The sequence below is a fragment of the Haliotis cracherodii genome, unplaced genomic scaffold (assembly GCF_022045235.1).
Source record: "Haliotis cracherodii isolate W230 unplaced genomic scaffold, xgHalCrac1.p SCAF_22, whole genome shotgun sequence".
Classification (NCBI taxonomy): domain Eukaryota; kingdom Metazoa; phylum Mollusca; class Gastropoda; order Lepetellida; family Haliotidae; genus Haliotis; species Haliotis cracherodii.
The window spans coordinates 6,820,202-6,846,320 of record NW_027266278.1 but is presented as its reverse complement, the minus strand read 5'-3'; the positions used below and the strand labels follow the sequence as shown (position 1 = coordinate 6,846,320).

The following is a 26,119-nucleotide window of genomic DNA, read 5'->3' as shown; positions in this document are numbered from 1 at the left end:
TTTTGCGATGTTTGTTATTCCTGGCATGAAGGTGTCGATTCCCATATAAATGATATGCTCATTTTCTGCGTCCAGAAACGGAAACAAGCGGACTATAGTGGGTTCGAATCCCCGATATTAATCCTTGGTTTGCCATTACTATAGCCCCGGTTTCATGTGTTAAATGTTTTAGTCATGTCATGATATAACTACAATACCGAATGAGACGGCTAAAACTCACTCACTCTCCATTCCACTAAGTGACACACTTATGAAACATACTGAGTCAATTTAAAAACCTCACATTTTTAAAGTAATCCCATATATGATATACAACGGGCAAATGTATCAGAGAAGGTAATTTCTAATAATTAATGTACAAAGAAGGATTTTAATTAACGGTGGTAATCATAATTTGTTCCAAGCACTTACGGTATTCGGTAATCACATCAACAGTTTAAATCATGTCCCAAGCACGTGAATCTGATGGCACACAAGTTCAGTAGCGTGTATGGCCACCATGTGCGTTGACAACTGCCACACAACGCCTCCGCATGAACCTTGTGATGCTTGTGAACACATGATTGTCGTGTTGGAAGATCAAACCGGGTCCATGTGCTGCCATAAAAGGCAGAAGTTCTGGTGCCAGTACCTAGTCGCGGTAAGCAGCAGCGTTGAGGTTGCCACGAATAACAAGAAGCCTGGAACGTGCATTGCCACAGAAAGCACCCCACACCATGACACTTCTGCCTAGAAATCTGTCAACTTCCGGTACACAACACTGGGCGTAACGTTCATGACGGCGCCTCCACACCCTCGCCCTACCATCTGCAAATCGAAGATTAAATCGGGATTCATCACTGAAGACGACTTGATTCCAATTCCTCTGAGTCCATCGTAAGTGTCGCTGTGCCCACAATTGACGTTGACGTCTGTGTAACTGAGTCAGAGTCGACCCGCAGTATGGCCGTCGTGCTTGAAGGTGAGTAGTTCTCAGACGGTTTCGAACAGTTTGCGCACACAGTCTACATTTCTGGTTGATGTACCGTCACAAATCGGTTACGGAGGTGACGTAAGACAAACTGACGATCCTCTGCATGTGACGTCACACGTGGTCGACCTGGCCGTTTGCTGTAGACGCGTCTGTTAATCATAAACAGTCCGTCGACTACAACCCATCCTCCTTGCGACTTCAGCTACGGACGATCCCGTCTGCAACATGCCGATGGCACGTTCACGTTGCACATTTGAAAGGCGTGGCATGACAAATGGCCGTAAAGACTTTTGTTTTCTTGTCTTTTTCTTTTTTTTGTCAATGACTGCTAACAAGTATGGCTGAAAACACGTGCGGTATTGTGGCCACGTGACCAGTTGCCCGTGAAAAACCACTTTTGCCACTATAGTGCTGTGCACATGATTTTGATCGATTCAACTGCACAAAAAACGGGTGTTATCTGAAGAGAATACGTGGCCATTACTGTTTAGATACACAATAAGGGCCCACAATGATAACTGGTCAAAAATTAAAATTTTAGTATTGTGAAGTTTTTAATTTGGTTCAGTATATCTATAACATCAACCCAAAGCCATCGGTAAGACCATTGTGTATGACATTTATTAAATCACATATTTTAGTTCATTTTTATTACTGGTCTTCTTTTACAAAATATGATTTCAAAGCTAAATGAACTCGGAAGTGTGTCTTCTAGATTCACCACTGACAATAATCTACCCCAATATTGACAAAAATTCGGTACCCATCAAGTGACTTTACATCGGCGTCACTGTCATCGTCACCGCGTTCCTCAAGTGGTATCACGGAGTTGGCCTTGCAGCTCAAAACAATTATGTCACGAAAACAATTTTCCCATGGTCGTTGATTTTCCCATTGCACCTCATTGTACAATACAATTAAATAGAAACACCTGCTGTCTGTTGCTGATAATATCTTTTCAGATTAAATATTAAATATGCACGGCCCATTGTAAATATCTCATACATACAACTGCATTGACATAAATCTCTTTGTCGAGCGTAAGCGTTCAAACTTGTACTCAACGTCGCTGTGAATAAATTCGTTGATGATAAGGACTGCTCGTTCAATCTGATATTATTTACTTTTTGTAGTCGTTATTGTTGCGTGTCTTCACTAGATTTTTGTAGTGGAGACACGGTTGAAAGACTTCGTGGTGCAGGTGCCCGTCACAACTATATTTACACTGAAATCAACGTCCTGGTTTCCCTAACCCAATCGCACAGCACCTGCCCGCGTTTTGTGCAATTGAGCTGAAACTTAGTTCAGTTATGTAAGACGTCGCTCAAGAATATTGCTATACGACACCTTTGGAAAAGAATTTATTCTTCAAAATGCCGGGAAATCATTTTCCGGCAATTTGTGGAATAGTTGTTTTACTGACATGTGCTTCTTCAAGTTTCATTAACTTTGAACCGGGGTTTGAGTACCAGTACAAGTATGATTCCAATGCAAATGTGAAAAACATTGGAGATTTTCAAGTGTTAGCCAAGGTGAGTTGTTGAGTCCTATTTTATTTCCATATTGCTTATTTTTCTAAATATGCAACAAAAAGTAATCAAAACATCCTAATAGGAAGAATTACATGAAAACGTCTAAAGGGATGCAAATGATTGACCGGGTATTCTTGGACAAAGTAAATAACACTTTAAAAAAACATTTTGAGCTTATTGTGGAACGAAAAACCCGAAGTGATGCAGGTCTTTGACGTTTACCACTTACGTGAAACCCACGAGGTCGGGTATGGTGCTGACAAGAATCACAATCAGAGCAAATCCGAAATTCGAACCCACGAGTCTTGTAGGCCTCTGGGAAGCAGCTCTACTCAAAGATTTGTGGTGTGTCGACTTTAGCACCCGTGATCATATACTTAATACGGCATGAAACGGAAAATAAATACTTTCAAATATTATAGAGAAATAAGTAGTTGGCAGACCACAATTACTCAGATTTGTTGGCATGGTGACGGTGTCATTACAAGGCGATAAGCTTAAATGCTTGAAATCTCACACTTTTAATATTTTTAAAAAAGCTGAAACACCCCACGCCTGAAATCAACTGAACTTCGCGATCGTGACAAGAGAGAAAAGTCGACACCACCCTACGACGAGGTGGCACACTCAGCATACATAATATGTATCGGGATAGAAACAGTGAATTCTATGTAAACGAACAGTCAATATACATTTTTACACATTAATACACAATCAAACAAAGGTAGGTGTGAACTAAATTTTTATTTCATAAATATCTTTAATGTATGTTAATTACGCAAATAATAGAATATAGGCGCATACACGCCAGCAAGTACTTAGTGGTATATTAGCAAGAGTATCTACGTATATATACTCAACAACAAAAGTTCCAGTGACACCAATATTTTAGTGTATTTTTCAAACACGTAAAGTTTGGTTTTCAATATTGTAGTACATGTATGGAATCAAGTCACAAGAACGCAACTGCTACAGAAAAGCATGCATTCCATGCAAACGTTGACTTTTATGCAAGCCCCATGCATTTCACTACCCAAGAATGTGTAATAAAAAACATGTGCGTTAACGGGATTCAAAATGCAATGTTTAGCATCGTGCTGACAACAACCACTCAGAAATTGTTTAACGAATTACGCAATTATTCAACATTACGAAATGCCACGCCTGTCCGAAAATGAGCGTCTGCGAGCCATTGGTATGCTTGAAGCAGGATCGAGTCAACGTGATGTTGCAAGACAATTTAACGTCCAAATAAACACCAATTGGTGTTTATGGCAACGTTGGCAACATACGAATGCAGTCGGTTATCCTCGAGATCATCCTCGGAGTGGCAGGCCACGCGTAACCAATAATCGAGAAGACAACTGGATTCGAATAACACAATTACGAAATCGATTCAAGCCAGCAACAGTGACTGCAAGAAGCACCCCTGGCCTTCGACGAATATCTTCACAAACCGTACCGTCGCAGGGATTGTCGCCAGAAGACCCGCCAGACGTCCCATTTTGACAGGAAACCACCGTCAAGCACGTCTACAGTGGTGCAGACAGCGTCTACGCTGGACGACCATACAGTGGGGACAAGTTCTATTCACTGGAGAGTCTCGTTTTCACCTAAGCGACAGCGATGGACGGATTCGAGTGTACCGACGTCGAGGTGAACAATACGTCAATCATTGGTCATGGAAGAAGATCGGTTCGGGGACGGCAGCGTTATGGTGTGGGGTGGGATTACAGCAAGACAGAGGACCCGTTTGATAGTGGTAGAGGGAAATCTCAATGGACATCGCTACCGCGACGAGATCATCGGCCCTGTTGTTCTACCGTTTTTACGTCGTCATGGCCCAGGCATTACCTTTCAACATGACAACGCCCGGCCTCATATTGCTCGACTTGTTGAGGATTCTCTTCAACAAAACAACGTGAATGTCATACCCTGGCCGGCTCGCTCCCCTGATCTCTCACCAATCGAGCACATGTGGGATGAGATAGATCGGCGCCTTCGACGTCAACCACGTGTTCCACAGACACTCCAGGAACTTCGAAACATGCTCCAGCAGATATGGACAGATATCCCACAGGACTTTGTTCGACGCATGTTCCATTCCATGAGACGAAGATGTGTTGCTTGCATCGCAACCAGAGGTGGACACACACGCTATTGATTTGTAAATTGACATTTTGGCATGTCCTTATTTTTTTTTATGAAATCACGCATTTTCTCAGTCAGTATGGCAAATAAAACCATTTGAACACTTACAGGAGTCTTTTATCTGTTGCAAACCGAAATTGTTTCAGATTTGGTAAAAAACATAACTTTGCATTAAATCTTTTTCAGTGTCACAGGAAATTTTGTTTGTTCAGTGTATGATAAAATTCAAAGTGAGATCTACCCTAGAACCTCATTTCACTTGTATCATTTCAAGCAGATTTGATAATGCTAAAGGGACACTGTGCTCAACCTGAAGAAAATAAAATTCCTGTAAGTTAAACACATCTTTATTTGTAAACCTACGTTTTTTTATTTATTTAAGTTTAGCAATGACTGACACGGAGATGATGTCTCAAATTACCATTCACAGACAGACACTGGGCCCCAGCTTGAGGAGCGCAGTCCCCCTTTAACGATCAATTCTTGAGAAACAACGAACCCGGGAGCCCGGCTCTTTCATGTAACTATCTTGTAGACATGCTGACATGATATGTATCAAGATAGGGATGGGCGTGTGCATTGGCCTTCTGTTTGACCTTTGTGCTTCTTTGCTGAATACGGTGACCCTAACAATGTGCACTGGGTGAATGTACATGGTAGTTTTTTAAGCATGAACCGAGAGTTTTCTAGGAAGCGTGGATTGACCTTTACAATTGTAATTCCAAGAAGTGTTGATTTGTTATGCCCGTCACTGGTAACAACAGCGGAACAAATGTTTTGTATGAACATATGAAGTATCGTTCTGTATCACAGTAGCGCATCTGAAAAACAAGTGAATAACTCCGTATGTTCGGTCTAGGCCCAAATGCTTTTTGCTTGTTGTAAAAACACCTTCTAGATCAGTCGGGCGGACACGCTACAAACACTAATTATTATTGAAACATGGAATGTAGGCGTTGTATTTGCTCGTAATTTGTCAAGCTCGTGGTGATTTCAATGTAGATCAAGATTAGGCCATGTGGCTGGAGCCAAAGAATATGAGGATCAGGTGGTATGATCTAGCCAATTGTGTGACGTCTAATCCCAACGGCGTATATCGATACATCTATGTTAGGACATATCACAACAATCACTCACTAACTCTAGTCTCGAGGGTGGGGTGGATGGAAGGGATGATGAATTGTGGTTCAATCGAACCCTGTTTATCTCGAACTCGGATCTGTCGAATTCCCGTATGTGTTACTAGTATGGCTTCTAACCATCAACATTGTTAAAATGACCTGAATAGTTTCTCCTTTCTGGTGCCAATTTACATAAAAACTTTCGGAGACGTAATCCCGTTCTATACTGAACCACATTTTGACCAGTTATCATTGTGGGCCCTTATTATGTATTTAAACAGTAATGGCCACGTATTGTCTTCCGATAACATCCGTTTTTGTGCAGGTGAATCGATCAAAATCATGTGCACAGCACTATAGTGGCAAAAGTGGTTTTAATGTGCAACTGGTCACGTGGCAATAATACCGCACGTGTTTTCAGCCATACTTGTTAGCAGTCATTAAAAAAAAAAGAAAAACACAAGAAAACAAAAGTCTTTACGGCCATTTGTCATGCCATGCCTTTCAAATGTGCAACGTGAACGTGCCATCGGCATGTTGCAGACGGGAACGTCCATAGCTGAAGTCGCAAGGACGATGTGTTGTAGTCGACGTACTGTTTATGATTTACAGACAACGGGTACCATCGCTGATCGCCCTCGGCCAGGTCGACCACGTGTGACGTCACATGCAGAGGATCGTCAGATTGTCTTACGTGACCTCCGTAACCGATTTGTGACGGTACATCAACCAGAAATGAACTGTTTAGGGGTAGACTGAGTGTGCAAACTGTTCGGAACCGTCTGAGAACTGCTCACCTTCAATCACGACGGCCATACTGCGGGCCGATTCTGACTCAATTACACAGACGTCAACGTCAATTGTGGGCGTTGAGGAATTGGAATCAAGTCGTCTTCAGTGATCAATCCCGATTTAATCTCTGATTTGCTGATAGTAGGGCGAGGGTGTGGAGGCGCCGTCATGAACGTTACGCCCAGTGTTGTGTACAGGAAGTTGACAGATTTCTAGGCGGAAGTGTCATGGTGTTGGGTGCTTTCTTGTCATCCGTGGCAACCTCAACGCTGCTGCTTACCGCGACCAGGTACAGGCACCAGAACTTCTGCCTTTTATGGCAGCACATGGACCCGGTTTGATCTTCCAACACGACAATGCCAGACCTAACACAGCAATTTTGACAAGGAATTTCCTTCAGAATGCGGGAGTCAATGTCATGGACTGGCCGTCAAGGTCTCCCGACCTCAATCCCATCGAACACGTCTGGGCAAAGTAACCCTATATTTCAGCATTAGGCTTAGGATAGTCGCAGCATTACGATTGCTTTGACAAGCCCCATACTGACGTTATACAACACGAGCTCCGAATTAACCTCTCACTCTATTCAGGGTGCCAGCTGACGCTAAGAAGCACGCATTTGTTTTGCGTCTGCCTCACATGTCTGATCAGGGGATCCTGTTGCTCAAGTCGTCCAGTGATACCCAATTTCCCTTTGTGCTATCGATTTTTATGACCATGACCTATATATACGACCCGTAAACATTTTAAAACGATGTTGGGAAAAAATGCATGGCCTCATAAAATATCTGTTCAGAAAAACTGTTTTGATTGAGGACTAATCACTTACATGGCGACTGCGTTGATAAAGATGATCAGGTGCATTGTCTACGTAACTACAATATATGTTAGGGGCCTCCTGAGTTAGTTTGAAACCGCGTATGTTGTGAGTCATACCACCCATGCTGCATTTAACGAGTGAAAAGAGAATTTAAGCACCACATCGTTTCAGCCGAACTTGGTATCGAGTTATCCATATTTGGAGACAAAGTGAGTGAGTAAGTTTGGGGAAACGTTTTAACAGTACTTTAGTATAAACAATATCAATACACTCATCAATATTCCAGCTATATGAAGGCGATCAGTAAATAATCGAGTCAGGACCAGACAATCCATGCAACTTGGGTACGATGACATGCATCAACCAAGTCAGAAAGCCTGATCACGTTGGTCGCCTCTCACGAGAAGCATAGTCCCCCTTTACGGCAAGCATGGGTTACTGAAGACCTATTCTAACCAGGATCTTCACGGGTCCGACGTAAAATAATATGCTTCATATGAAATAAAGTAACTTCGCTTCAGAGGGTAACGTTCCAAGGGGGCAGTTACATCATCCGGACTTCTTGATAAACGAATCATCGTGAACTAGTAAGGTACCATTAACTTGCACGCACGCACGCACGCACGCACGCACGCACGCATGCACGCACGCACGCATGCACGCACGCACGCTTTTCAAACAATAATTTTCTAGAAGAACTAACGAGGTTAGTTAGATCAGTTTTATTTTTATATCCATAGTAATAAGGCGACATTTTTTTTATTTCTTTGCTTAAGGATGCGTCGCTCTTTCAAAGTCCAAATGTTGAAAAGAATGCAAAAAAATAATTCCTGTATATTACTGCCAGTCCGTACATAAAACGTTCAAACAAAACAAAACATCGTTTCTTCGTGGAGTGTAAAGCAAAGGGAAGTCTCTTATATGTCTCGCTGGGATCCTTCTCTTGTACCACCAGAGAGTGTCAACTCAAAACGTAGTGGTTTCATTGTCCGATTGTTTCAGTTGGAAATGCCTGAAATGTCGATGTCATCCTGTTTAACCCTCGGCGGTTATGTTGTTGTTGTTGTATTTGTTGTTTAACGTCGCACTCAGCAATATTTCAGCTTTATGATGGTGGTCTGTAAATAATCGAGTCTGGACCAGACAAGCCAGGGATTGACATCATGAGCATGGATCCACGCAATTTGGATACGATGACATGCATCAACCAAGTCATAGAGCCTGACCATTCGATCCTGTTAGTCGCCTCTTACGACAAGCATAGTCGCTTTTTACGGCAAGCATGGGTTGCTGAAGACCTATTCCACCCTGGATCTTAATGGGTCTCGGCGGTTATATCCAAAAACGGTTTACGTTGTATCATATTGTTCTTGTTTTACATGTTACAGTCACAGCCTAACACCACATTTTGTCTTATTCAATCTCTAGCTGGTATGTCATATCCTATAATAAACTTCGGATATAACCCCTCTGGCCATTGTTTCGCGAATCATGTTTGGGCGTAACACTAGATGAAGACACCAGGACCCACTTGCACAAAGCGATCTTAGCGCTAAGACTATTGTAAGCCTATGTTAAAGTATGGGAGTTACGATCATCTTAGCGCTGAGATCGCTTTGTGCAAGTGGGCCCAGGTGGTACATATGACATGTGACGTATGTATACGTACAAGGTAAAATGTTGCAGCTATTTATTCTTACCGTAAGAGGCCACTGAATAGAGCCTGTGGCAAGGCTCTGGACTTGGTTGACAGCGTGTCATCGTACCCCAACGTTGCCGTTGGTGTGGCGTTAAACAACAAACTATTTTCATAAGTTACACATTTGGCTTTTTTCTTCCCCAACAAAACCCTTTTGACGCTTATGTAATGTATGTCCTCGCTGTTTGTGTGCATGTGTTAATACACCTTTTTGTTACGTTCATACACAATGATGTCGAACAATTCGAAGTATGGGCTCAGGTTTTCTTAAGAGTAATGTCACTTCTAAAGGCTTTATGGTGTTTTCATTGCCTGACACAGTTCAGTACATAATATAAGGCTATAAAATAGTATATAGTACTCCCTGGACAGAAGGATAATAGGTTGTAGAAAATGAATAAAAGTTATACTGAAAGTTGAATATTACTTTCCTAGCTGAAGTAAACATAATATAATATTGAGGCAAACACGGTCCCGAAGGGGATTATGATTATTACTTATAATGCGGTCTAAATTCTTACGAATAGGATTTAAATTTGCATAACATGGCACTGTTAGTGGAAAAGACAAAAGAAATATACTTTGTTCAAGATATTCGCCTTACAAACACCAATGTAGCTTTAAAACAGCCATGTGATGTCTCACTCGCATCTTCAAAAAATACAAAACAGTTTACAAGTATATTAAAAATAAGATATCAATATTGGAGCCTTATATAATTGAAAGACTGACATATCACTGAGTGGCATATCCAATTTGTTACACATCCCATTTGTATACACATCCTAGTACAACAGAGGGCATGGATGAGTCCGCTGTAACCGTTGATTGCTTACAACTCTGAAACCTAAAGACGTCAACGTAAATATAAAACGTCAATGCCAGAGAATAACCAGTCTCGATTATAGGACGAAGTTAACAGCTTCCATTGGGCATGTAAACAGCTTCTGGAACATGAATAATGTTATATTTAACTTTGAATATTCACATTAATATGACTTTGATTTGCTATGTCAAGTATCAACAAAAGGTTAGTATTTCCTTCGGAATATCCGTGTTGGCAATATCAATACAGCTTCAGAAAACCTAAATGTGTCAACGCATTCTCCCTTTTAAAATTATTGTGGTAAGATTTAGGATTTGGATATCGCAACCTTTAACATGTGCTGTGTACCTGGTTGAGTTAGGAGTTAAAGTGTGATACATCACTAATACATGTTATGAAACTCATGTACTCACAATATAACGGACCAGGTCAGGAAAAATAAGCAAATGCGTATGATTTAAATCAATTAAACTGTATTTGGGTTTTATGCAAACGGTATTATGAATATTATTCATTCTTGCATGGAAAACCCTGCTCACACAGAGATAATGTCTCAGTTCGACATGTGACAACATCGAACCTCTAGACCAAGAATTGAAATAGACACAATTCCTTGAAGGGTTTTCCTCTTCCTGTCCACGTGCAGCACCCTTTATGGTCATACCTTCGTGGAACCACTCCCTCGTGTTTCCTCAACCTAGTGTAACCACATTTCTTAGACAGGGGTTGTCGGGTAACACTGTTCTTAAATCATTCGCTCGTCACTCCAAAACCCCGTTTATGACATTGCTGAAATATTAATAAAAGCGGTGTAAAACAATATTCAGTCTCTTATTTCTAAGTATAAGCCTATGTCTCGATATCATTGTGGCCACCCAGCTTATGACGATATTATACTTAACTCCTGTACATCATCTTGCATCTTAATTGGGGTTGTAATACTGTAATGCTGTGATACAACACTCTACTCCTTTACATCATCCTGTGTCTATGATACAACACCCTACTCCTGTACATCATCTTGTGTCTATGATACAACACTCTACTCCTGTACAGCATCTTGTGTCTGTGAAACAACACTCTACTCCTGTACATCATCTTGTGTCTATGATAGAACACTCTACTCCTGTACACCATCTTGTGTCTATGATACAACACCCTACTCCTGTACATCATCTTGTGTCTATGATACAACACTCTACTCCTGTACATCATCTTGTGTCTATGATACAACACCCTACTCCTGTACATCATCTTGTGTCTATGATACAACACTCTACTCCTGTACATCATCCTGTTTCTATAATACAACACTCTACTCCTGTACATCATCCTGTGTCTGTGATACAACACTTTACTCCTGTACATCATCTTGTGTCTATGATACAACACTCTACTCCTGTACATCATCTTGTGTCTATGATATAACACTCTACTCCTGTACATCATCTGACGTCTGTGATACAACACTCTACTCCTGTACATCATCGTGTGTCTGTGATAGAACACTCTACTCCTGTACATCATCTGACGTCTGTGATAGAACACTCTACTCCTGTACATCATCTTGTGTCTATGATACAACACTCTACTCCTGTACATCATCTGACGTCTGTGATAGAACACTCTACTCCTGTACATCATCTTGTGTCTATGATACAACACTCTACTCCTGTACATCATCTGACGTCTGTGATAGAACACTCTACTCCTGTACATCATCTTGTGTCTATGATACAACACTCTACTCCTGTACATCATCCTGTGTCTGTGATACAACACTCTACTCCTGTACATCATCTGGTGTCTATGATACAACACTCTACTCCTGTACATCATCTTACGTCCGTGATACAACACTCTACTCCTGTACATCATCTTGTGTCTATGATACAACACTCTACTCCTGTACATCATCCTGTGTCTGTGATACAACACTCTACTCCTGCACATCATCTGACGTCTGTGAAACAACATTCTACTCCTGTACATCATCCTGTGTCTGTGATACAACACTCTACTCCTGTACATCATCTTGTGTCTGTGATACAACACTCTACTCCTGCACATCATCCTGTGTCTATGATACAACACTCTACTCCTGTACATCATCCTGTGTCTATGATACAACACTCTACTCCTGTACATCATCCTGTGTCTGTGATACAACACTCTACTCCTGTACATCATCCTGTGTCTGTGATACAACACTTTACTCCTGTACATCATCCTGTGTCTGTGATACAACACTCTACTCCTGTACATCATCTTGTGTCTATGAAACAACGCTCTACTCCTGTACATCATCTTGTGTCTATGATACAACACTCTACTCCTGTACATCATCCTGTGTTTGTGATACAACACCCTACTCCTGTACATCATCTGGTGTCTATGATACAACACTCTACTCCTGTACATCATCTTACGTCCGTGATACAACACTCTACTCCTGTACATCATCCTGTGTCTGTGATACAACACTCTACTCCTGTACATCATCTTGTGTCTGTGATACAACACTCTACTCCTGCACATCATCCTGTGTCTATGATACAACACTCTACTCCTGTACATCATCCTGTGTCTATGATAGAACACTCTACTCCTGTACATCATCTTGTGTCTATGATACAACACTCTACTCCTGTACATCATCCTGTGTCTATGATACAACACTCTACTCCTGTACATCATCCTGTGTCTATGATACATCACTCTACTCCTGTACATCATCTTGTGTTTATGACAGAACGCTCTACTCCTGTACATCATCTTGTGTCGATGATACAACACTCTACTCCTGTACATCATCTTGTGTCTATGATACAACACTCTACTCCTGTACATCATCCTGTGTCTATAATACAACACTCTACTCCTGTACATCATCTTGTGTCTATGATGCAACACTCTACTCCTGTACATCATCCTGTGTCTATGATACGACTATCTACTGTATATCATCTTGTGTCTATGATACAACACTGTACTCATGTGCGTCACCTTGTGTCTATAATACAACACTCTACTTCTGTACATCATGTAGTGTCTATGATACAACACTCTACTCCTGTACATCATCCTGTGTCTATGATACGACTATCTACTGTATATCATCTTGTGTCTATGATACAACACTCTGCTCCTGTATATCACCTTGTGTTTATGATACAACTCTCTTCTCCTGTAAACCATCTTGTGTCTTTGATACAACACTCTACTCCTGTATATCACCTTGTGTCTATGATACAACACTCTACTCCTGTACATCATGTAGTGTCTATGATTCAACACTTCACTCCTGTACATCATCCTGTGTCTATAATACAACACTCTACTGTACAGAATCTTGTTTCTATGATACAACACTCTACTCATGGACATCATCCTGTGTCTATGATACAACACTCTACTCCTGCACATCATCTTGTGTCTATGATACAACACTCTACTCAAGAACATCATCGTCTGTCTTTGATACAACACTCTACTCCTGTACATCATCTTGTGTCTATGATACAACACTCTAGTCCTGTAGATAATCCTGTGTCTATAATACAACACTCTACTCCTGTACATCATGTAGTGTCTATGATACAACACTCTACTCCTGTACATCATCCTGTGTCTATGATACGACTATCTACTCCTGTACATCATCCTCTGTCTATGATACAACACTCTACTATATATCATCTTGTGTCTATGATACAACACTGTACTCATGTGCATCACCTTGTGTCTATAATACAACACTCTACTCCTGTATATCACCTTGTGTCTATGATACAACTCTCTTCTCCTGTAAACCATCTTGTGTCTTTGATACAACACTCTACTCCTGTATATCATCGTCTGTCTATGATACAACACTCTACTCCTGTATATCACCTTGTGTCTATGATACAACACTCTACTCCTGTACATCATCCTGTGTCTATGATACAACACTTTACTCCTGTACATCACCTTGTGTCTATGATACAACACTTTACTCCTGTACATCATCCTGTGTCTATAATACAACACTCTACTGTACAGAATCTTGTTTCTATGATACAACACTCTACTCCTGTACATCATCCTGTGTCTGTGATACAACACTCTACTCATGGACATCATCCTGTGTCTATGATACAACACTCTACTCCTGCACATCATCTTGTGTCTATGATACAACACTCTACTCCTGTACATCATCGTCTGTCTATGATACAACACTCTACTCCTGTACATCACCTTGTGTCTATGATACAACACTCTACTCCTGTATATCATCGTCTGTCTATGATACAACTCTCTTCTCCTGTAAACCATGTTGTGTCTTTGATACAACACTCTACTCCTGTATATCACCTTGTGTCTATGATACAACACTCTACTCCTGTACATCATGTAGTGTCTATGATACAACACTCTACTCCTGTACATCATCCTGTGTCTGTGATACAACACTCTACTCATGGACATCATCCTGTGTCTATGATACAACACTCTACTCCTGCACATCATCTTGTGTCTATGATACAACACTCTTTTCCTGTACATCATCGTCTGTCTATGATACAACTCTCTACTCCTGTACATCATCTTGTGTCTATGATAGAACACTCTACTCCTGTACATCATCGTCTGTCTATGATACAACACTCTACTTCTGTACATCATCCTGTGTCTGTGATACAACACTCTACTTCCTCACATCATCTTGTGTCTATGATACAACACTCTACTCCTGTATATCACCTTGTGTCTATGATACAACTCTCTTCTCCTGTAAACCATCTTGTGTCTTTGATACAACACTCTACTCCTGTATATCACCTTGTGTCTATGATACAACACTCTACTCCTGTACATCATCTTGTGTCTGTGATACAACACACTGCTCCTGTACATCATCCTGTGTCTATGATACAACACTCTACTCCTGTATATCACCTTGTGTCTATGATACAACACTCTACTCCTGTACATCACCTTGTGTCTATGATACAACACTCTACTGTACAGAATCTTGTTTCTATGATACAACACTCTACTCATGTGCATCATCTTGTGTCTGTGATTCAGGTCGGCTACATCAACGTCGGAGACAGAGGGGACGGACAGGAGGTCTACGTGAAGGTGTATGCTCTGGATCTGAAGACCAAACACACAGAAGGTAGCAACTACTACTACTACTACTACTACTACTACTACTACTACTACTTTTATTGAAACAAATAATAATTACTGTTACCATTTTACCATCACCACTGCCAGTACTACACCTAATTCAGCTATTACTACCATAATAACTATTTCTTTTACACCATCTACCTTCCCCAGCCAATACAGTTAAACGTTGGCAAGATATACATATGTATATATACGTATACAAAACCTGATTTGTTTGTTGTTTAACGCCGCGCATATTCCAGCAATATGGCGGCGATCTGTAAGTCATCAAGTCTGGACCAGACAATCAATCCAGTGATGAGTATCACGAAGCATCGACTCACGCAAATGGGATACGATGACATGCATCAACAAAGTCAGCGAGTCTGACCACCCGCAGGGATCTGAGTTTGTTCTATGTAATTTAACATGAACCATGAAGACATGCGTGTCTTTATCATTGGCTATTTATAGTGAAGGGAATGTTACTCAAGCCCCAAGACGCTGCTACAGTCTGGGGATACATGGATGACATAGCAAACTGAACGCCTCAGTTAGGCGTTGCCGAATATACAGGGCCTAGATTTTCGAAACGATCTTAGCTAAGATAAATCTTAACTACTTACGTTCAAAGAAAGGATTTCTTAAGGTTAAGATAAGATAGATTTTCGAAACTATCGTAAACCTGTCGCAGATCGTTCAGAGTTACGATACCTATCGTAACTCTGACAGAGAACTCATTTGTGTTAGAGATTGAAAAAGCGGGGTGTTTCCCAATGACGTCACGGGGATTCCCCAGCTGCTGACAATAACAACATAGATAAATGACACGTAATTCATGTTCACACTGTCAGTTCACATTGTTTAACACGCACATATTTGGGTGAAATTTGGGTACAATCCTACATATGTCCTACATGTAGACGTGTTGTTCTTATGATAAAAGATGCCATGACTAACCGATAGCATTTTTCAAAGCCAAAAATTGTTATAATCAATAAGTATAGTGTTACCACACTTAAGCTATTAGAATGGAAATAATGTGCCAAAAGATACTTCACTATTTTCCCTTCAAATGGTCCTCTCGTGACCGCGCAGAACTTTATGATATAAACACATCGCGTACAAAGTCAAGGACGAAAGTAAGGGACGTTATTCTAAATGACAATGACGAGACCTTTGATCGAACAGCATATGCGTTCAGCATTTAACATGCGTGTTCACGTCTGATGTTAAGTGAAGTATACTGTATATGTTTGTGTTTATGTCAAAAGTCAAGTTTATATTAGTGTAAACATCAACATTATACGTGGAAACACTCATAACAAAAAAATGTTCAGGAAGCAGCGCACCGACAAGCAAGATTTTATGACAATCTAAACTTGTTAAGTTTGTTTTGTTATTTATGTATCCAATATATTTCACGAATTAACCAAGGACTTAAATACAATATCAAGCTATAATTATTTAGATGATGAAATTATTTTTTATCTATCTAGATCCATAATTCTTTTCAAAATTTAAAAGTGACACTAATTTTCGTTCGCAAAGAGAGATGATTTCGGAACTGTCAAGTTATGTTGTCTCATGGAACATGCCACAAGTTAACGTAAACATACATATAATGTAGTCATTTTCTATCCTTTTAAATTATGTATAGAGCTAATAAACTGATTTGTCTGATTTCATTTAAATCTGACTAAGGAGCGAAATACTTTGTAATGTGTCAAACCTATTCCAGAACGTAGTTCAATGATGTTTGGCTTGTCTATCAGAATTGCTGAGGATCATTTACTAGTATTTGTCCGTTGACCCTCAACGTGACAACGATTTTATTGTTTGAATAGTCTCAAGTGTATCTATATATTTTTTAAACATAAAACGGGAAGATGTAGACTTAAAGATTAAAAACACCAAAACATTTTAAAACCGGTTTATTGAATGCAAAGATTATTGTGTTGAAAATGTGTATTTTATATTGATCAGTAAACTTCATTCAATAAACTTTTTTTTCTGCGAACATATATTGGAATTTGCAAACTATGCTACATTTTGACGAGAACCAGAAAGAGCATGGGAACCCAATTGTTTATTTGATTTGTCGATACGAAAATCTGTGCTTAACTTTTACTGTCAAAATTTCAGTAAATTGTTATATTTAATTGAATACATCTGTACGCCGTTAATCATTGTTTTTAAAGAATGCAATAGTTCAACAGACAGTTTTGAATCATTTTTTTATCAAATATTTGTCTTTCAAGATGATATAGATAACATAGGTATTGAATTTAAAACGAAACAAATTACAATTTCTTTTGCAAGAAAAATATTAGATATTGTATACAAAAATTTGATCACATGTATTTCCTTGTTAAGTAAATAAATACTACACTGTATAGTTAAAATTCAATTATTAAAACCACCCATCCCACACGATTTTAGATGTAAAAACTTATGCGAAACCTTTAAGGTTTTTTTACGTATGTAGATTGATATAATTTTATAAAATGCGAAAATAAAGACTAAAGCATTGACACAAATGCGATCCAGAAAATATAACAGCGGAAGTCTGCGCTTTATGAAAACTGTAACATTGAGGAAGGTGTCCCTAGCAAATACAAAGGGAAACCACTCTCAACTAGAGTTTGAACTACGATTAGCTCCCCCTGAGTTATCAATGAGGTCACGGTCATTACTGTAGCCTGCCGACATTTTTATCCTTCCCAAAATATCGAAAAGGTATGTTGTTTCACACTTCTTCAGCATAGACTCGGATAGAAATATATTGTAAGCTATCCACAGTTATGTGGATCGCTGTCGCTATTAAGAACATTTTTGACGTGAAATCCTTGATGCGTTCTTCGTGTTTTCGAAATGTCAGTTTGAATCACACAGTTTTGCAAAATGAAATGTCAATGTTTGAACGTAAAGCAGACTAATTGTTTGGCAAAATATCTATGGAAAAGTATGCCGCCATCTTGGATGAAGATAAAATAAGCTTACGACAGGTAAGGGGCTATCTTAGATTTACGACAATCTTAAGATATCTTAGGGCTACGATAGTTTCGAAAATATGCTACGATAGCCTACGATTTCCTTACGATAAATTTACGATAATTTTAGGGCTACGATCGTTTCGAAAAGCTACGCCCTGGCACGTAACATTTGTGAATTGATACACTGCACAAAACAGATAAATTTTCAATACAGGTTGAACATTAGTGTACACTATAAAACCTCACCTGTTGTGTAGAGCTTTGCACACACCACTAGACTCTACCCTACCCCCGCATCTCCATATGTCAACCAACCCACAAATAACAATTCGAATTGTGTATGACAAAGCGTCACACTTTCTGCAAGTCTTATGATGAGCAGATCGCTTATGAAGTTATTTGGGAAGTTTTCTCTGACAATTGTCTGACAACAAAATATGGATCTTTTATGAATTGATACCCGTAATGTGCGTTAAAACAATGCTATTCAAGTAAATCAGGCGAAATACATTTCATATCAAGTAAAATATACTAGATTAATGGCATGTCGTTAAGCAAGACATTACTCAAAGAATTACCTAATTCTGTGAAGTATTGGCGATTTGGTGTGTAGAGCCGGTTTTCCTTTATACACACGAACGTTTTCTCCTAGTGTTAACACTGATATTTATTTTAAAATACATAAACATTAAAGTTGCTATACAGCAGCTACGTCTGCTTACTGGGCGGTAGAAATCAAATTTGAATTAGCTACAATAGTACATGACTTTTTGAAATCCCAGATTAAAAATACTTTTCGTATCTCGTATTGAATATCACAATGCACGTTTTTTCTGCGTTTTTTACGTGAAGCATTGGAGATCACGTTTCAACTGATCCGAGGAATCTCATGAAAAACAACAACCTTAGTGCGTGGTGAATCTTGCATAATCTTCAAAGTCGGTTGAATGATCAAGTGTTCTTTGATCGTTGCGTCGAGGCTACCGCAAAGTCACGCCTTCGAATATCCATCTGGTCGGTTTGTTTTAGCAAAACAGCTTTCACTCACACAGATGAAGACACATTATTGCAAATGCAACGGGGGAGCCGAACGATTCAGTTTGTTGCTTTGTCAGGGGAAGCAGAAAAATTCAATTTATTGCTGTGTAAGGGGAAGCCGAAGGATTCAGTTTGTTGCTGTGTCAGGGGGAGCCCAACGTTTCAATTTGTTATTGTGTCAGGGGGCGACGAAGAATTCAATGTGTTGCTGTATAAGGGGGAGCCGAACGATTCAATGTGTTGCTGTGTCCGGGGCAGCCGAACGATTCAGGTTGTTGCTGCGTCAGGGGAAGCCGAACAATTCAGTTTGTTGCTGTATAAGGGTGAGCCGAACGATTCAATTTGCCACTGTGTCAGAGGAAGCCAAAAAATTCAAGTTGTTGCTGTATAAGAGGGGCCGAACGATTCAGGTTGTTGCTGTTTATGGGGAAGCCGAACGAATCAATTTGTTGCTGTGGAAGGGGAGCCCGAACGATTCAAGGTGTTGCTGTGAAAGGGGGAGCCGAACGATTCAAGTTGTTGCTGTGATACGGCTTGTTTAACAACACCCAACATGTCCACCGAACCATTTTCGGTCCCAACCCTACTTTCATGCCATTACGATTATCTTGAACATGGTTGTCAACAAGCGTTAACACCGTCTTGAGGTTTCTTATTCATTTCATGTGATGTAAGACATAACGGTCCTGTTATATAACATTCGATAACCTTTTCAATGCACACTTTATTTTCTTCTTTAATTTCAGATACCATCGGCCACCGTTTGGACTTCTCGAAATGGTAATAGTCAGTAGAGAGAGCGCGAATACGTGTAAATATAGGTTCGCTCAAAGGATGTTATTGGGCTAGGACGGAAATGTTATGTGTAGCCAATGTCATGATCTTGTATCATGGTATGACAATGAGTGAGTGAGTGAGTGAGTGATGGAGTACAAGAGAGTGATTCAGCGAGAAATGGTTTGAGTGATAGGTTTGCACTTATTAGGGTAGAATACACGGACTGGGGCAAAATCCAGTCTTGGGAAACCCGTTATAACTACTACCGTTTGTTAAACTCAGACAACGTCTCTATGAAGACAGGATAACAGTAATCAATCACAAAGTATATCTTGACACTGCCCGTTAACTCAAATCTTCAACAGGTGTCAGGCTTGACCATGATATATATCAGATCAACTCTATCTCGCAGGTTCTCGTTTGTGATCACGCCCCATGGCGAGATTCTCCACGTCTACCACCCTCCCGACGACGACGATGAAGCTGTTGCCATGAAGAAGGGAGCCGCCGCCATGTTCGCGTCTCGTCTCCACCAGGCCACTGAGGTAATGACTGACTGTTATGTCAAAGTTAATCAGGGGTCTTTGTCTTAAGTTAAACTGGGCACCGATGGGGATTCTGGGGTAGACAGGATCCCAGTTCCCTCCCCTTAGGAGCGGACTAATTGGCTGTATTTGTCGCACTGTGCCTCGATGACGTAGCTCGTTCTTCATGCAGTCAACCACTGGTTGTTTTGATCCAGTCTCGATTATTCACGGGGCCACGTGGTATAGCTGGAATAATGCTGAGACTGCATCTTACTGTCTTTCAAATGTACCCGATGACATCGGTGAGTGAGTGATGGTTTACGCCGCTTTTAGCTACATTCCAGCAATATCACTACTGGGGACACCAGACATGCAAGTGCTTTCATCATTATACCTTTAATCAAACTCGTTTTAGCGTGACGAGAGAACGCTTTAACCTTAAATCCACCCCATCCCCTTGAAAACATGTGTCATAATGCAGTGAGTGGTCCATTTGCACAAAACGATCATAGCATCAATGCTGTCGTAATTATACTCTTCAAAAAAAAAGAAACTTGACTCTGACTTTCAAAATGTAATATCATGCGATTGTTTCAATCCACAGAAACCATAATTGAAACACTGTTTGAAGATCAATGTACACAATGTTCAAAACATTAATCGTGTCACCTAGACAGACACACGTACACGATACAGTTAATGTCACAGGGGTACAGAAATTGTCAGTATCGGTGGTACCCACCACGTGCATCAATCACCGCTTTGACACCGACGACCCATAGATGCAAACAAGTTGCCAATAACACGCTGTTGGGTGTGCTGTATCAAGAAGCGCCGGGAGTGTTTGGGGCGGTGAATTCCTTCTGCGAACGCGTCGATCCAACTAGTCCCACAGATGCTCAATCGGGGACACATCTGTTGACCGGGCTGGCCAAGGTAATGTCTGGATGTTGTTGCGCTGTAAGAAGTCCTGACAAACACGTGCAATATGCGGTCGAGCGTTGTCCTGCTGGAACTGTCCGCCATGAACGTTGACGTGAGGAAGAACGTAAGGCTGTAGGATCAAGTCTTTGTAACGCACCACATGCACAAGATGCGTCCTACCACCGTGATGAATTCCGGCCCATACCACGACACTCCCGCCGCCAAATGGGACAACCTGCTGCACACAGTTGGGGGCGTAACGTTCACCCCGACGTCTGTAGACACGTGCGCGCCCATCAGCACGTGTGAATAGGAAAAAGGACTCTTCGGTAAACAGTACATTTATCCACATTGCACGTGCCCATCTAACCCTCTGTTAGCACCAAAGCAGACGGTCAGCCAGATGACGTGGGGTCAATTCATGACGTCGAACAGGTCTTCGTGCAAAAAGTCCAGCCTCCCTCAGTCTGTCGCGTACCGTTTGATCTGTGTGGTTGTAGACGTGGCTGTGGTAGTGCGGTCTCGGGGGTGTCGCAGCCGGATGTATCGATCTTGTGCTTGGGTTGTCACCCTTGGTCTTCCTGACCTTGGTCTGTCGTCAGCTCTGTTGGTGTTGTTGTATCGGGTCCACAGTGCGAAGATTGTCTGTCTGGATACGCCAAAGTGCCTGGTCACTTCTTGCTGAGTTGCTCCACTTGTAATCTCCCGATGGCGTTGTTCCGTTGAGCTGCATTCAGTCTTGGCATTCTGTCACCGCCTCTACTGCCGTTATAAGGACTGTATGAACGGCCCTTGATGTGGATTTTTATACCCATTCAGCAGGGGGGGGGGGGGGGGGGGGGTCTGCATGCCTAAATGCAGGATCCTGTGCTGCACGGTTTTTACAGGCAGTTGCGTTTTGATGAAGCTGTAAAATTGATCCTACGTTCATGTGCTTTGCATGTGGTTTCGCGAATTATAGACACATCATCTTTCTGTTTGACTTATTTGGTTCTCATTTAATGTAATTATTTTAGATATTTGGCAAAAAGTGGTTTTAAATCCATGTCAAGTTTCATTTTTTGAAGAGTATATAATTTACAAAAAGTATCGATTGGTCTACATTGAAACCTTCTTAACTTATCCTCGAGACCATACGTGGGAAATACATCGAGTAACTAGTAGTTCGAGACAAGCGGATATCCCTTACTTAATCATGGTGATTAATTCTCGATCGATTCAGATCTAACTCGTAACATCGACGTAAACGCTATATCGAGTGAACGGATGTCAACAACCATTCTTTTCTACTCCTCCCCACATAGTATTAGACTCCCTGCGTGGGCATGAGTGGCCCGTCGTCCAAAACACTGCCATTCTGAAGGCAGAAATACTTCCCTTGGGCGTCCCAGTACCCTATGATAATAGGTTCGAATCTCACTCTCATCCTCGTTACGATGCTTGGTTTGTCAGCAAATTCCAAAGTCGTTATCAACTACAACCTGCATAATTTCCAGCTTTCCTTTTGACCCACGGGAAATGTCAAGTTTTATAGTTGCGGAAACATGTTCAAATGGCTAATTTTTCTAGCCTTTATGTTTCTTACATTTACTTAGTTTAAGACTGCTGACATGATCAAATATACTACTTAAAACAAGTTAATGAACTCTAGCTAATCTGTCATAAAAAATTAGGGCGGTCCCTAACTTCTTTTTAGTAGTATACATAATTAAGGCTAGAATGAGCAAAACATTAATTCTTAGGAAAAACTAAGTATCAGCTAGTCGGTGACCCAAGTATATATTTTACCCAATGTTTCTATTGTTTTTCAATTTACATCTACAGAAATAATCTCTGGTGAAATAATTGCTCATCCTCAAATGTTAGTACAATGTTAGTCGCCTCATACGACACGAATCGGTTGCTGAAGACCAATTCTAAACCTGATCTTGACAGGGCTGTCAGTCACTCTTGTGCTGGAGAACTATTCTAACCACGGTCCACACGAGATAAACAATAAAAAATACGAGATAAAATTTCAAGTCTCCGACACCAGTGTCTCTAACACCCTTATACATATTGCCTCCCTGTCCCGACGGGAAATTTAACGCCCGGGAATTTTAGCATTTCATAAGTTCTGCTTCCTGGTGCAAAACCACTGCCATTCGTACACAGCTATCAAAGGTAACCAATAACAGTGTGGGTCTATCAATGAACAGCCGAGGCCTTTGATCTCGCCCCCAACTATGTAAGTATTACGTATTCATGAGATCTGGGCGTTTCCTCGATGTTATTCAGCGTCTACGAAAGTGAGTCAGTGCTAGCGCCGTATTCATAGTACCCACGTAGACATATCCAACCACTGTGAAGACGTTAGGTTCATATTGTTAAAATTGCCCATCGCTCCTCGACGATACATTAAATATGTTTGTTTGTTTGTCGTTAACGCCGTACATAACGACGCGATATTCAAGCTATATGACGGCGGTCGTATAATCGAGTATGGACCCGGCAAACTAGTTATTGAAATTATGAGCAACAAGAAACGGTGTCGGGTGACGATAGCAGACAGTCAACTATCTTGACTACCCGATCAACCGACAACCAGTATAAACAAGAAAGACCTATTGTAACCAGGAGTCTCCACGCCTGTCAATACAGATATGATTTTTTTTCGAAATATGAACGACATAATAAGGGAACAGGGGCATGGCATTCACGTGTCTTCTCAATGCCTATTGATTGCTGGGGCGGTCGGGTAGCCTAGTGGTTAAAGCATTTGCTCGTCACGCTGAAGACCCGGTTTCGATTCCCGACATGGGTACAGTGTGTGAAGCCCATTTCTGGGGTTCCCCGACGTGATATTGCTGGAATATTGCTAAAAGCGGCGTAAAACCATACTCACTCACCTATTGATTGCTGAAGACGTTTATCTTTATTTACATGTATGTAAATATACTATTCGTGGTCGTGAGGCAATCGGGCCATGCTACAACATTACAGTATTTGCAATCAATCGTCTGCGTGATCTTACACTGCTTGCACAAAAAAACATTGACAAATGTCTTATGATATTCGTCTTTGGTGCCTATGCTATCATCCTCTGGTTGACAGGGTGACCAATATTGCAGACAATACTGATGGTACTGATTGGGATGCAAAACAACGTTCATTCTCTCACTCCATATCATCTGGATACAATTTATCAGTTACACGAACTTTGACTTTCTTGGTTGTCTTTTCAGAACCATGTCCATGCAACTGACGAAGGCTGGGGCTATCACGTGAGAGAGACTGGAAGTGAGGGTAAGGATCGGGGGAAGGTTAGGGGTTGGGGATGTGTTGGGTGTCGGAGTTTGTGTGGGTGGTGGAGGAGAGGTTGATGGTCGTGGAGTGTTTGTGGTCGGTGAGGATAGAGGCCAGGGTGTTGTGGCATTGTTGTCCAAGTCACGATAAGCAGTCAAATCTAAATGAAGCCAGTATCAGAGCATAACACATGGAAGGGGAAGCACGCCTATAATATAACGAAATGGCGGGAGAATTGCTTAAAAATGGCATTTTCTGAAAACATTTTTTTTTATCTTGATCGTGGTTATATGTTTAATCGAAGTGCCATTGCATGCACACATGGGCAGTCACACAGTCTCATTTTCCCAAGAAACTGTATAGCTGGCTGGCTGATATTTGTCCTCTTCTTAAACATCTGACAATTTCCTGATTTTAGAACTCATTAATGCTATTTGAGTTTGTGTATCTGTAACGTTCATACTCCAGGTCCCCACAACGCCACCTACACTGTGCGGCCGACTCTCACAGGTCACGTGTTCACCAAGACAAGGCACCCTGGCCACCACCCCGTCAAGCATGCGACGTCAGATTATACCAAGGTAGATGACGTAGTTTCTGGCGCTGCCGATGAAACATTAAACGAAAATAATGTTTGAAAGTGATATTCAGTTTTAAAATTTTCTGCAAATCGATAATACTTTCAAATGACATTTCATAAGGGACAATGACGATATTAGGTCTTTAAAAGTCATTAAGAAGTGATACACATAAGGAAGAGAATTTTTGGATGTCAACTTCTTCTTCAACGTTTGCTGTTGGCTTCCCTTATTAGTTTGCACCCCTTGTTAGTTTCCACCTTTTGTTATCTTATTAATTTTGTTGTCCTTACCTGTACATATATATGCTCTCTGTCTCACGGCATTCATTCACCTGATGAAGGAGTAAGCAGGTACTCCGAAACGTTGTGTTCCTCGTAATAAAGAAGTTGACTTCCATAAATTCTCTTCCCTAATGACGATATTGCTATGATGTGAAATGCATAAGCAGGGTCAATAAGTCCTTCCGAAACGGAACGTGAGTGATTCAGATTCAACAGCTCATCTGTGTCTTTTTCATCACATTGTTTTGGGCAGATTAAAGCCTGGATGCACACAGGACGAGCGTCTAATAAAACACACCTGTGTCTTCATCCCATTCTTTGAGCGCACAATTAGTTTTCAGGAACGTACATTTCGTGCACGAGCTACAACAAGAGCTATTTTTTACTATGCTCGTAACCCGGCTCTTTAGAATGTTTTATCAAAGTATAAGAGTAGGGATGTGTTTTAAGCAGGGGAATATCCACGTAACACAAACACCCCCCTCACCATAATATGTTGTTGTTGTCTTCTTTTCTTTCTGTTGACAAATCATAATTAATTAGTCACAGTTTTCACTTGAATATGCAGGCAATGAGAGTGACGAGTTCTATCACACATGGAATACGATCCAAGAACTCAAAACAACTGAATCA

General features: G+C 40.9%; 1 protein-coding gene across 1 annotated transcript in view; it reads left to right on the top strand.

Moving 5' to 3' along the window:
• The first annotated feature begins 2,334 nt into the window (after window positions 1-2,334).
• Window positions 2,335-26,119, top strand: part of LOC139471507 (uncharacterized) — a 151,280-nt gene continuing 127,495 nt past the window's right edge. Inside the window, exons 1-6 of the mRNA XM_071253864.1 lie at window positions 2,335-2,505; window positions 14,991-15,081; window positions 19,858-19,891; window positions 20,301-20,433; window positions 24,564-24,624; window positions 25,093-25,205. Of these exons, the coding sequence (XP_071109965.1) occupies window positions 2,347-2,505; window positions 14,991-15,081; window positions 19,858-19,891; window positions 20,301-20,433; window positions 24,564-24,624; window positions 25,093-25,205 (591 nt within the window). The 5' untranslated portion in view covers window positions 2,335-2,346. The remainder of the gene's footprint in view (window positions 2,506-14,990; window positions 15,082-19,857; window positions 19,892-20,300; window positions 20,434-24,563; window positions 24,625-25,092; window positions 25,206-26,119) is intronic.